General features: G+C 33.0%; 1 protein-coding gene across 2 annotated transcripts in view; it reads left to right on the forward strand.

The window, feature by feature from the left end:
* The window catches only part of NDUFS4 (NADH:ubiquinone oxidoreductase subunit S4), a 108045-nt gene that overhangs the window by 43889 nt on the left and 51401 nt on the right, over positions 1 to 12755 (forward strand). For both annotated transcript variants that reach the window (XM_021670205.2, XM_012449571.3), the window contains exon 2: positions 1004 to 1082. In XM_021670205.2, coding sequence (XP_021525880.1) covers positions 1004 to 1082 — 79 coding nt within the window. The remainder of the gene's footprint in view (positions 1 to 1003; positions 1083 to 12755) is intronic.

The raw sequence follows: 12755 nt of genomic DNA on the forward strand, positions 1-12755 counted from the left end.
CAGGTATTTTAAAATATATTCATAAAGCAGTAAAGCCTCTTGTGTTATGTTATCTTTAAATTATAATTAATAAGGTTTTCTATATGGCTGTGTACACATTATCAAAATTTGAATTTTTGGTACAAAAAGTTTGACTATTTCTGTCAATTATTGGTTATGTTGCATTAAAATTATGATAGTGAATGTATTGTATTAAAAAAAGGGAAGGACCAAATGCCATATATTTGGGGTGGAAATTTGAGCTATAGTAGTATATACTTACTTTTGCAAGAGAAATCTGTATAAGATACCCTAATAGTTTGGAAAACTCTAAATGTCACAGTCGGGGATAGGTATGACATTCAGTAGTATAAACAACAATGTGTACATGAAATGTCCATTAATGTTAAGTAATTTTTTTTGGAGAATGGGAAAATGCTAATATAAACAGACTAGATTCTATGCCCATTTTACTTCTAACTTAATATTTTCATTTTAACCAATTTTCTCCTGTTTTTTAAATGGGCTATAGGACTAAACTAATAACATTAGTTAAAATAATTATACAAATAATTCCTATGTAAACTACTTTTGGTGTGAAATTAGAGTGAAGAAACTTTTTATTATGATTGAGATTTTTTTCTTTTCGTTTCTGATGCCACCCATTTAAGAATCAGCGTTCCAGAACAGTTGGTATAGCTTTGCATGTTTCTGCCTGGTCGTGACAAATCAGCCACTGTACACTCACAGACAGCAGTACAGTACTTGTCACTGGTGGCCTTTCTGTGACAGAGAGCCTGAAGACTGACATAAAGCACAGCCGGTTGTGAACTGTCAAGTGAGTCTGCCAAAAACTCAGCAGACAGAACTAATTGCAGAGAAAAAGGACTTTTGTGCCCTCTTCTCTTTCTTTCCTTTCCTTTTAATAAGACAGATATTGTTAAAGTAGCTTGTTTATGTAAGATTTGTCTGTCTCTCTTCTCATTGCCTAGGTCCTTTTTTAATTTAAAGTCTTGTACTGCAGGTCGTTGAGCACTTCCGCATGTAGATTGGCACAGGACCAAACTCAAGACACGCAACTCATAACAGTTGACGAAAAATTGGTAAGTATTTTCTACTACACACTGCTATGATTCTGCCTTCAGGGTTATTTTTATACTATAGATATTCAGTATGGTGTTATCAGTTTTCAGGAAAGTGATTTGAATTTGAATCTAGAAATTCAAATTCAAATTTAGGTATATTGCCTTAAAATACCTAAGTTTTAAGAAGAAATATTTGTCATAAAAAGGTAATTTATATTAAGCATTATATAGAAATATAAAATCATATGCAAATATTAATTAAAATTATGAAAGGCTTTCATTTTTGTGGTATTTATAACTAGCAGGTAGACAGAACATTCATTACTTTTTGTAATGAATGTTTTGCTTTTTATTTTCTCAGTTACACTCCTATTAAGTTGTGAAATAATTACTAGTACTATCTAAAACTAAGTATATTAGGTTTTCTTGGAAGCATGCAACATTTATTATCACTGTATATATATATGTGTGTGTACGTATACACACTCATATACATTTTATTTCTTCATATGTATGAGAGATTACAACTAGCAAGACTAGCAACAAATGAGTAATAATATTCTGTTAATCAGTAGCAAACAATTTTGGCAGCCAGCACTTATGGAATTTTTCAGAGTGTGGTCTGTTACTTTATATGAAACTTGATATTTATGCTTCAATAGCATACATTTTGTAATGTTTCCAAAACTTCTGATAGAAATATGTAATTGTATATATGTGCTTTTCATTTTATATCTGGTTTATTATTATCAGTTATATAGGTATATTTCTTAACTGCCCCCTTTCTGTATTATTGTACAGTATTTTATCACTGAACTTTGAGCCTGTAAGCAAAATCTAAGTAATAGGTCACACTTAAATTTCTATTTGCACCATTAAAGATACAGACAAATAAATATATAAGTAAATAGAGACAGTTCAGAAAATTCACATCTTATGCTGATTGGTTTTATTTTAAAGTTAATCTCTTAGGCCTACCTACTGACATTGTCATCATCTTGATCTAGGTTACATCCTGTTTCACCTAGATTTCTACAGTAGTCTCTTAATTAATCTCCCCAGATTCTTTAATCTTAATCCAATTAATTTTCCATAGGATGGCCAAAATTGTCATTGAATTGCTGGTTTTGTCACCCTCTGTGTCCTTTGGTGCTTCCCATTTCCCTTAAACATTAAAATCCTAACACGGCCTTTGACATCTTGCATGATTTAGCTCCTGCTTCCTCTCTAGGTTTATCTTGTACCACTGTGTTTTTTATATTCTGTGGTTCAGCCACGCCAAGCCTGGAACTTGCTATTCTTTTTCCTGCTTCAGGGCATTTAGAGTTCCTGTTCACTCTACCTGGATGCTTTTTACTAACCTCGGGGTCTTCATCCAGTTACCATCTACCTATTCTTCAAATGTTAATCAAACATCACTTGCTTAGTCAAGTATAAAATAAATGAGGGGCCGGGCATGGTGGCTCACACCTGTAATCCCAGCACTTTGGGAGGCCAAGACGGGCAGATCACGAGGTCAGGAGTTCATGACCAGCCTGACCAACATGGTGATACCCCATCTCTACTAAAAATACAAAAAATAAGCCGGGCATCTGGGCATGGTGGCGGGCGCCCATAATTCCAGCTACTCAGAAGGCTGAGGCAGGAGAATCGCTTGAATCTGGGAGGCAGAGGTTGCAGTGAGCAGAGATCACACCATTGCATTCTAGCATGGGCAACAAGAGTGCTCCATCTCAAAAAAGAAAAAGAAAGAAAGAAAAGAAACGAGGCAGTTATGTGTGTGTGAGACGAGGATGATTTTTACATCCCATGTCTTCATTAATGAGGACTATTATTTTAATTTTTCCTTTGAGCATCTATTTTAGCTCTCAGGAGGTTACCTTCTTTTCTATAAAATTTTCAAATTTGAGAGTTTACTATTAATCTTGTAAGTTCTCTTTTTTCTAGTATGAAGAATGAGTGAGTCAGCCAGTAACACATTGCTCTAAACAGAGTGCTGTGAAGCATACCAAAGAGGTAGATAGAGTGGTTTGGTCTGGTATTTTTAATTATATGTCATAAAATCAGTTGCATAGTGTTGAATTTTCTTGCCTTATATAGATTTTCCCAAGCTTTGTTATATCTTTCTTGAAGTAACAGTTGTCCCTCAGTACCTGTAAGGGGGATTGGTTCTAGGACTCCCTTCAGGTACCAAAATCCATGGTCTCATGTTGCTGTAAAGAAATAACTGAGATTGGGTAATTTATAAAGAAAATAGGTTTAATTGGCTCATGGTCCTGCAGGCTGTACAAGCATGGCACCGACATTACTTGACTTCTGAGGAGGCCTCTGGGAGCTTTTACTCATTGATGGAAGGTGAAGCAGGAGCAGGCACATCACATGGCAAAAGCAGATGCAAGGCATGGGGTGGTGCCGTACACTTTTAAATAACCAGATCCCATAAGAACTCACCATCACTAAGACGGTACTAAGCTATGTACGAGAGATTTGCCTCTGTGACCTCATCACTCCCCATCAGGCCCCACTTTCAACATTGAGGATTACATTTCAACATGAGAGTTGGGTGAGGACAAATATGCAAACTATATCAAGTCTCTTATATAAAATGGCTTAGTATTTACATATAACCTATGCATATTCTCCTATATACTTAAATCACCTCTAGATTACTTACAATACCTAATACAATGAAAGTGTTATACTGTATTGTTTAGGGAATAATGACAAAAAAGGAGGTATATGTTCAGTACAGATACAACCATACTTCTTTTTCTTCAAGTATTTTTGACTTGCAGTTGGTTGAATCCATGATATAGAACCCACAGATACGGACGCCTGACTGTAGATCAGGCCAAAATGTCACTATGATTTTCAAGCTGAAATCAATTGGTTATTATCTTCGGTACATGGCAGACATTTTCTTGAAAATGAACCTGTCACTTCAAGGAAGTGTTGCCCATGATAAACTTCAAATGCAGTGTTAGTTTTTCAACCCTTGCACCCCTCTCTACCTCCCAGAACAGTCTTTAAATACTAGAAAGATGTCAAGGTCAATCACATCAATGGCAGATTTAAGTTCTATAAAAATTCTAACATTGGGTACTATGCTCAGTACTTGGTTGATGGGATTTATCTACTGCAAATCTCAGCATCATGCAATATACCCAGGTAACAAACATGCACATGTACATCTTTAATCTAAAATTAAAAATTGAAATTTTATTAAAAAAAAAAAAGACTATTCTAGTGGGATTGGTAATGACATTAACAGATGTGATTTTTGATACTGTGTAATGAACTTTATTAACGTTTGGAATATCTATATACCTCTGTGAACCAGTATTTTCCGTATGATCATTGCACAATATAAAATCATACATGGGTAAACGTTTCCTTTAAAGTACAAAATAGAACAATGGGTTTTAAGGTAATCAAGTATGAAAATATTAAGACTATCAAAATTTTGCTCCTTTTTCTAACTACATATCTGTATGATAACAAGTTTTCTTCATATATTGCACTGAAAACAATCCACCACAACAGTTCGAATGCAAGAACAGATGTTAGAATTCATCTGTCCTCCATTAAGCTAGATATTAGATTTTCAAATGAGTGCCAAAATGCAAATGAATGCTGAAATGCAAATGAATGCCACTCTTCTCACTGTTTAGTTTTTGAAAATAGAGTTTTTAAAATTAAAATCTTTATATTATTATATAACTGGCTTATTTTAAATTAAGTTTCTATTTTTTTCTTCATTTTAATTTATTATGTGATAGATATCTATAGATATACAGGCATACTTTGAAGATATTGCTGGTTTGGTTCTAGAACACCACAGTTAAGCAAATACCATAATAAAGTGAGTGATGGAATTTTGTTTTGACTTCCCAGTGCATATAAAAGTTATGTTTCTACCACACTGAAGTCTGCTAAGTGTGCAATAGCATTATGTCTAAAAAATAATGTACATACCTTAATTTTAAAATACTTTATTGCTCAAAAATGCTAACGATCAGCTAAGCCTTTAGGAAGTCGTAATCGTTTGACTGGTGGAAGGTCTTGCCTTCACGTTGATGGCTGCTGACTGATGGGGTGGTGGTTGCTAAAGGTTGGCGTGGCTGGGTAATTTCTTAAAATAAGACAACAATGAACTCTTGACACACTGATTGACTCTTCCTTTCATGAAAGATTTCTCTGTAGCATGTGACACTGTTTGATATCATTTTACTCACAGTAGAACTTCTTTCACAATTGGAGTCAAGCCTCTTAAACCCTGCTGCTGCTTTATCAACTAAATTTATGGAATAATCTGAATCCTTTGTTGTCATTTCAACAACGTTCACAGTCTTTATCAGGAGTAGATTCTATCTCAAGAAATTTCACAGTCTTTATCAGGAGTAGATTTTATCTCAAGAAATGACTTAGCTCATGCATGAGAAGCAACTTCTCATTTGTTCCAGCTTAATCATGAGATTGTAACAATTTAGTCATTTCTTCAGGCTCTCCCCACCACATCTGATGTGACTTCCTCCACTGAAGTCTTAGACCTTCAAAGTCATTCATGAGGGGTGGACTCAATTTCTTCCCTTTTTTCCCCCCATATTAAATCAATATTTATTTCAGGACATGACAAGTCAAAATAAAACAAGTCAGCCCTTGCCTTTAACAATTATGTCGTATTATAAAAGCACTTTACAACTCCATCCCATCTTTAAGTTACTGGTATGTGGCTAATGATTATCTATAAGCATTTCTCTATTCAGATCCATAATCCAAGTGCTTTCTGAATATTACAAGGTGACCGTAAGTGGGACTTGAAGGAAGATGAGGAAAGAGAGGAGACTAAGGTTCTCCCAGTTTAAGGTTTTGGATTCAACTTTCAAATGCAGGTTAATGTTGCTATCTTTATCTCCTCCTATGAGTCACAAATTTTCTTAGTGGCATCTTGAATGGTGAATCCTTTCTAGAAGGTTGTCAAGCTATTTTGTCCAGATCCATCAGAGGAATCACTCTCTATGGCAGCTATAGCCTTACGAAATGTATTTCCTGAATAATAAGACTCTAAAGTCAGAATAACTCCTTGGTCCACTGGCTACAGAGTGGATGTTGTGTTAGCAGGCATGAAAATGACATCCTTGTACAGCTCCATTTTGGGTGACCAGGTGCATGGTCAATGAGCAGTAATATTTTTAAAATAATCTTTTTTTCTGAATGGTAGGTATCAATACTGGGCATAAAATATTTAGTAAACCATGCTGTAAACAACTGTGTTGCCATCCAGACTTTATTATTCATTTATAGAGGAGAGGCAGAAGAGATTTAGCATCATTCTTAAGGGCACTAGGGTTTTCAGAATGGTCAGTGAGCACTGGAACTGCATTAGCCTCTAAGAATCAGCCTGTCCTTTGAAGCTTTGAAGCCAGGCGTTGTCTTTTCTCTAGCTGTGGACGTCCTAGCTGGCATCTTCTTCTGATACAAGGCTGTACATTGAAAATCTGTTGTTTAGTATAGCCACCTTCATCAGTTATCTTATCTAGATCTTCTGCATCACTTGCTGTGGCTTCTCCATCAACACTTGCTGCTTCACCTTGCACTTTTCTGTTATGTAGATGGATTCTTTCCTTAAATTTCATGAGCCAACCTCTGCTTTCCTCCTGTCTCAGACTTCATAGAATTGTAGAGACTTAGGACCTGGCTCTAGATTAGACTCTGAATTAAGGGAATGTTGTGGCTAGTTTGATATTCTATCCAGACCACTGAAACTTTCTCCAATTAGCAGTAGGCTCTGTTTAGCCACCTTATCATTCATGTATTCACTGGAATAGCATTTGTAATTTTCCTCAAGAACTTTTTCCTTTGCATTCACAACTTGGTTGTTTGGTGCAAGAGGCCTAGATTTTGGTCTGTCTAGGTTTTTGACATGCCTTCCTCACCTAGCATAATCATTTCTAAATTTTTAACTTAAAGTGAGAGACATGAGACACTTCCTTTCACTTGAACTCTTGTTAACTTGACTAATTTCAATGTTGTTGTCTCAGTGAATAGAGAGACCTAAGGAAAGGGTGAGGTAGGAGGAAATGGCTTGTCAGTGGAGGACACACACAACCTTTATTTATTTAGTTTGCTATCTAATATGGACGTAGTTTGTGGCACCCCAAAACAATTACAGTAGTAACATCAAAGATCACTGATCACAGAGCACCATAACAGATATAATGAAATACTGGGAGAATTATCAGAATGTGACACAAAGACTTGAAGTGAGTACACACCAGCAGACTTCTCAACACAGGGTTGCCAGAATCCTTACATTTGTGAAAAAACAAAAACGAAGCACCATTAATCTATGAAGCACAATAAAGCAAAGTCATAAAATGAGGTATGCCTATATCTTTTATAAACGAAACCTTGGAGTCCCAGTAGTTTTTAACAATATAAAGGAATCTCAACATCAAAAAGTTTTAGAATTATTTTCCTAAGTCTTCTCTTTTCTGGGCTAAACATTGCCAGGGCTTTGATTTATTTCATAAGAGTTCCAGTTAATTAATCATTTTGATTGCCATCCAGTTTGACTGAATCCCTTTTAAAATGTTTTTGCCAGAATTTTTCATACTACAGATGTGGTGCAGGTTGTGGTGGGGATTATTGCCTTTATTTCTTTTAATCATAGCAGTTCTAGTAAGGCAACTTTAAATTTAGGTTGTCATACTTGTTATGTGGATTTCATGGAGAGCTAAAACCTCAGATTCCTTCTTATGTATGCTGTTATCAAGTCGTGTTTCTTTTCATCTATCTGTAGTATATGATCATTGTTTTTAACATATTCCAAGAGTCACTCAAAGGACATTTTACCCAGTAAAGCTAATTTTTTTTACTGTTACATTTTACTGGCAAAATTTTATATACAGAATATAATAAATTACAAGAATTTTCATAGTACTTTCTGGAGGTCAGTGCTAATACAAGTACGAAGAAAAAAAATTTTTTTTTTCTGGGCGTCAATTATATATCAACAACATGTATCCTGTCTTTCTTTTAGGCATAAAATGTAGAAAGGAGAAGTCTGCCTAGCATTTTTCTAGTGCAAGAATCCATTCTGTCATTTTAGAACTATATACAGTGTTAACATTGTTGAGTACAAATCTTCAAATAATAAAATTGTGGCAAATCTTGGATTATTGTTAATAAAGAATCTGGTATCAGTACTTTCTATGTTTCTAATTAGTCAATTTTAGTTTGTTGTGTATAAACTGCTAACTCATCTTTTTACTCTTGAAACTAATAAGAATGTAAATATTAAAAGAGTAGATGACAGCATCTGAAAATAATCCTGTAAACTTATGTTTAGAAGCAAAAAAACTTTTTGTGGTCTATACCATTATTTCCTAACATATGATACTTCCTGCAGATACTAAGGAGATCTTATAAATGGTTGTTTGCGTGGCCCTTGGTTTTTGTTGCAGGAGGAGCTGTGCCATGGAGGTTAGGTGAAGAATGTCTTTGCCTTTGTGCTTTATTATGAGGGTTAACTTTTTTTTCTTTATGCCTCCTTCCACCTCAGTCTCCTTTCAGGACATTTGATGAATACCCAAGTCCAATGAACTTGTTGTCTTTTTTATATTCACTTCAGCTATACAAAAGAGAAGTTAAATTTGCAATGTTCTTTAAAGATTTTGAGTAGGTACTCCCCTAAAAAATAACCAAAATATAAATTAGTCCTACATAAGTATGCCTTCAGTTTGCTTTCTAATCATTTTTAGCCCATTTTTTATACACTGATTCCTTGTTTGTGACAATTGCCTTTTATAATGATTTATTAGCACAATTAAAATATTTCTAAGAAAATAGAAAAATACCCTCAGAAAATATAGGAATAGTTTCAATTTATTAGTAAAAATGATATAAAATAAGCTTTAATAATTTAGATATTAGTATATTGCTTTTATATAAATTATGTTGGCTATCTTTCCTTCATTTTTTATTTATTCAATAAATACTCACATGTGCCAGGCATTATGCTTCAGTGTTGTATTGACACTTTATATTGTTTTCTTTTACGTACTAAGTTATTTCATTTAAAAACTATTAAGCACTACCTGTTTTAACTTTTACAAAGGTATTATAGTTGGTTAGATGTGCATCCTCAATTTAAATGTATGTGAAAAAGGAAACTTTTAATTTAGCTATCTGTAAAACTTAACTCTTTTTGGGCTATGTAGAGTGGAGAAGGACAGCTATTATTTCAAAACTTTTTTGGGAAATTATAGCACAATGCTATTAATGCAAAATCCTGATATTTTATATATTTTTAGCACTCTAATAATATATTTAAAAATCAGGTGTACTTGTAAAACAAATCTTGACAGTATTCTGAATGTTGCCAATTGGTTGTATTTTGCTACTTGAAAATTTCTTCCCAGTAGCAATTAAACAGCACTTAAGCTTTGGTACTTGCTGAGGTTTGCAGTAAATAAATCGGTATTTGATTAATTAGCACATGATACTGGTAGCATGCTCAGCTGGAGAGATTTTTATATTGCTGTTTTAGAATGTCTGTAAGCAGCAACAAGTTATTTAATACAACTTTTTTTGTCAATTTTTAATAGTTTAAAAAAATTTCATTACTTGAACTTGTTCTAAGAAGTTTGTAAAATTGAATGGTTTTTGCAAGCCTTCGAAAATAACGTTGGCTGTACGACTATTTATTTGTTTTATATTATTTTTTCTTCTTGACATACTAAAAGTTTATAGATGAAACTTATTATATAAGTCTGCAAACTTGAATTAAAAATTGATCATTAAGAGGTGACCTACACAAAAAGATAACCCTAAGTTAAAGGCTTACTTTTGCTTTGACTGTTTACTTCCCACTCCCCACCCCCGCCCCCAAGGGGTCAGTTTTCTTTTGGTGAGATTACTTTCTTTTGGTGTATGGCAGTGCTATCTCTGCTAGATTATTGGAAGGAGTAGTGTCTGCGATTGGGGTTCAGCTTTCTAGCATCTCAAGTGTCTGTTTTGTCTGGACTTTACTCATGCAGCATTCTTGTGCAAAAATTTCAAGGCTTTAGTCTGGAGCACTGGGTCAAAGGATATGTCTCTTTGAAGGGTAGACAGGAGTTTTTTATGTTTTATTCACTAAGTAGTATTTCATTTTACATCAAAGAATAGCAGCCTTTGAGAACCTACCATGGTGGCAGTTTAACATGTGGGTTTTTTTCTGTAAGACTTTCACTAAGTATGGATAATGTTTTCTCAAGTTTTTCATCCTACAAAATGCTTATTTTTATACTTTTACTTAGATGAAACTTTTAATATAAAAAGAGAAGAATCATGACTAAATATAAATGTTGGTTGCAGTACATTTTGTTTTAAAAGCAACTGTAGTTTTTTGTTTTTTGGTTATTACGCTACTCACAAGCTATTGAAAAAAAAAGATGAATAGCCTTTACGTTTACAGCAATACTGTTGCTTAAAATTGTAAGGAAGAAGTAAAGACTAATGATTTTGAAAGTGTAGATTTTACAGTGAAATGTTCATTCTTTAATTGTTCATTTTTCAGTACTGTCGTGTGTGTATGTAGGAGAGATTGATTTTGAATAATACCAGACTCAAGTAATAAAAAACGTTAAGATTTCTTGAAGCTAGAAGGAAAATTCTTATTTTTGTACTTTTTGCGATAAAAAGTTATTGCTTTACATGTTTGGAAGATTTTTACATGGTATTTCATATTTCTGTCTCATAACATATATATATAAACATATGAACTAATATTAAAATAGTTTTTTATGTAAATAAATAAAACATGGCTCTTAAATATTTGAAAGTTTATCTAAATAGTTATTTAATCATTTAAAATAGAATTTTTTCTACTCTGTGATATAATTTTAAAACAACCTGTTATATTTAGCTATGATGATTATTAAAACAAGTCAGTTATTTTTCAAATATACTTATTTCTAAATAAAATTCTCTAGATAAATAAAATTCTGCAGAACTTTGTTGAAAATATATGCTTACTGAAATGTTATTTTTATGTAATATCAAGCTATATAAAACTTAAATTTACTAAATATCACAGAGAAAATGAATGTTAAGTATTACAGTTTTTATATATAGACAGGAACCATTAAAAGTTAAATAGAGAATGATCTTTCTATATTTAAGTTGTTTAAGGAACAAAAGATCTTTTCCCTACAGTATTCAGCCATCTCTATTATCTGTGATTCTTCAGCAATTAAAGCAGATTTATTTTCCTCTTTGTTCCTACTTGGAATACTTGAACAATACTAGAGAATTGAACTGACTGAAATGTTTTATCTTTCAAAAGGTTTAAAGTTCTATGTACCAATTAGCAAAATACAGTAAAGGTTTAAACTGTTAATAGCCACAACATCTTTAATGCATAGACCTGTAGTATGCTAGCGCTGTATAACAGTTCTCCATTGTATGTCTCTTTTAAGGAAAGTAACTGTGTCAGTTCTTTTCTTGCTTTACTACCTGCTGTGTATGGAAATTGTGTATAGTACTTGACACTTGCTTTCAAGAATTTAAAATTCTTGCATGCTATTATGTAGGACACTTTGGCTCTCAATAAAATAGAATTGATAATATTTTATTTGTTTGGATTTTAAGTTTGGTTTTTTCGTCATATTCGAGAAAGTACTCATTTATATCTGAAAATACATTATTAGTCTATTACTCGTTAATGAATTTGAAGTACATAAATTGTATATTATCTCCTTGAAAATTGCTTATCTATTTTTTTATTTAACTGAATATAATTATAAAGAAACCATCAAATTTATATTAGACTATGCAAATAGATATACCTGATGCTTTATTTTACACTGTATTTGGATGTAGGTTTTTGTTTTTTGTTTGTTTGTTTTGTTTTGGTAGTAAATAGTATTTTGTTTTTAAAGTTACAGCTTTTGAATTGGCCAGCTTGCCAGATGATTTCAGAACTCAAGAATTAATCCAAATACTTAAACTTGTTAAAGCCTTATATCTATCATTTTGTAGTAAGTTCTCAATGAAGGTGGGGTGAGAGGAGGTAAAGAAAGAGAAGTAACATCTTTTGGTGACAATTATATTTTCTTTTTATATCATATATCTCACAATAGAATTAGAGCAAAAGAAAGGAGAATGCAGACTTTAAAATTTGAGACTAGCAAACTATGATTCTGTTTCTGTGTTCAGGCTTTCTAATTTTATGACCTAGTCTCTGCTTCAATTCTACCCTTCAAAATACCACCTGCAAGCATGCAAGATATTCATGTTTACAAGATGGGAAAGTTTGAAAAACAGGCAGTGATATGGTAGCTTGACTGTATGCAGCGTACTATATCTCCACAAAACTGCTTTTTTATAAGGCATACTTTTCTAGAAATGTGTGAATGGGCTTTTTGTTCAGTTGCTGTTTCATGTTTAATACTTTACTTTTAAAGGCTTTCAGCATATTGCATGTAAGTTGATGAGGGTTTTTAAAATGTTAATGCTTCCAACAAAGCAGACATGAAAAATAAACTTGGCTTTCTCTAAACAACGTATAGGATACAGAAATATACCAAAATATTGGGCTAAGAATGCTAACTTAAGGAACTGAGGATCTGATTAGTGTACTGATATACCTCTATTCCAATGACTACTGAGCATATATTGTGTTAATTAAAATTATCAATTAAAGAT

This window comes from Aotus nancymaae, unplaced genomic scaffold (assembly GCF_030222135.1).
Source record: "Aotus nancymaae isolate 86718 unplaced genomic scaffold, 86718_ANA_hifiasm-v0.15.2.pri h1tg000014l, whole genome shotgun sequence".
NCBI classification, from domain to species: Eukaryota; Metazoa; Chordata; class Mammalia; order Primates; family Aotidae; genus Aotus; species Aotus nancymaae.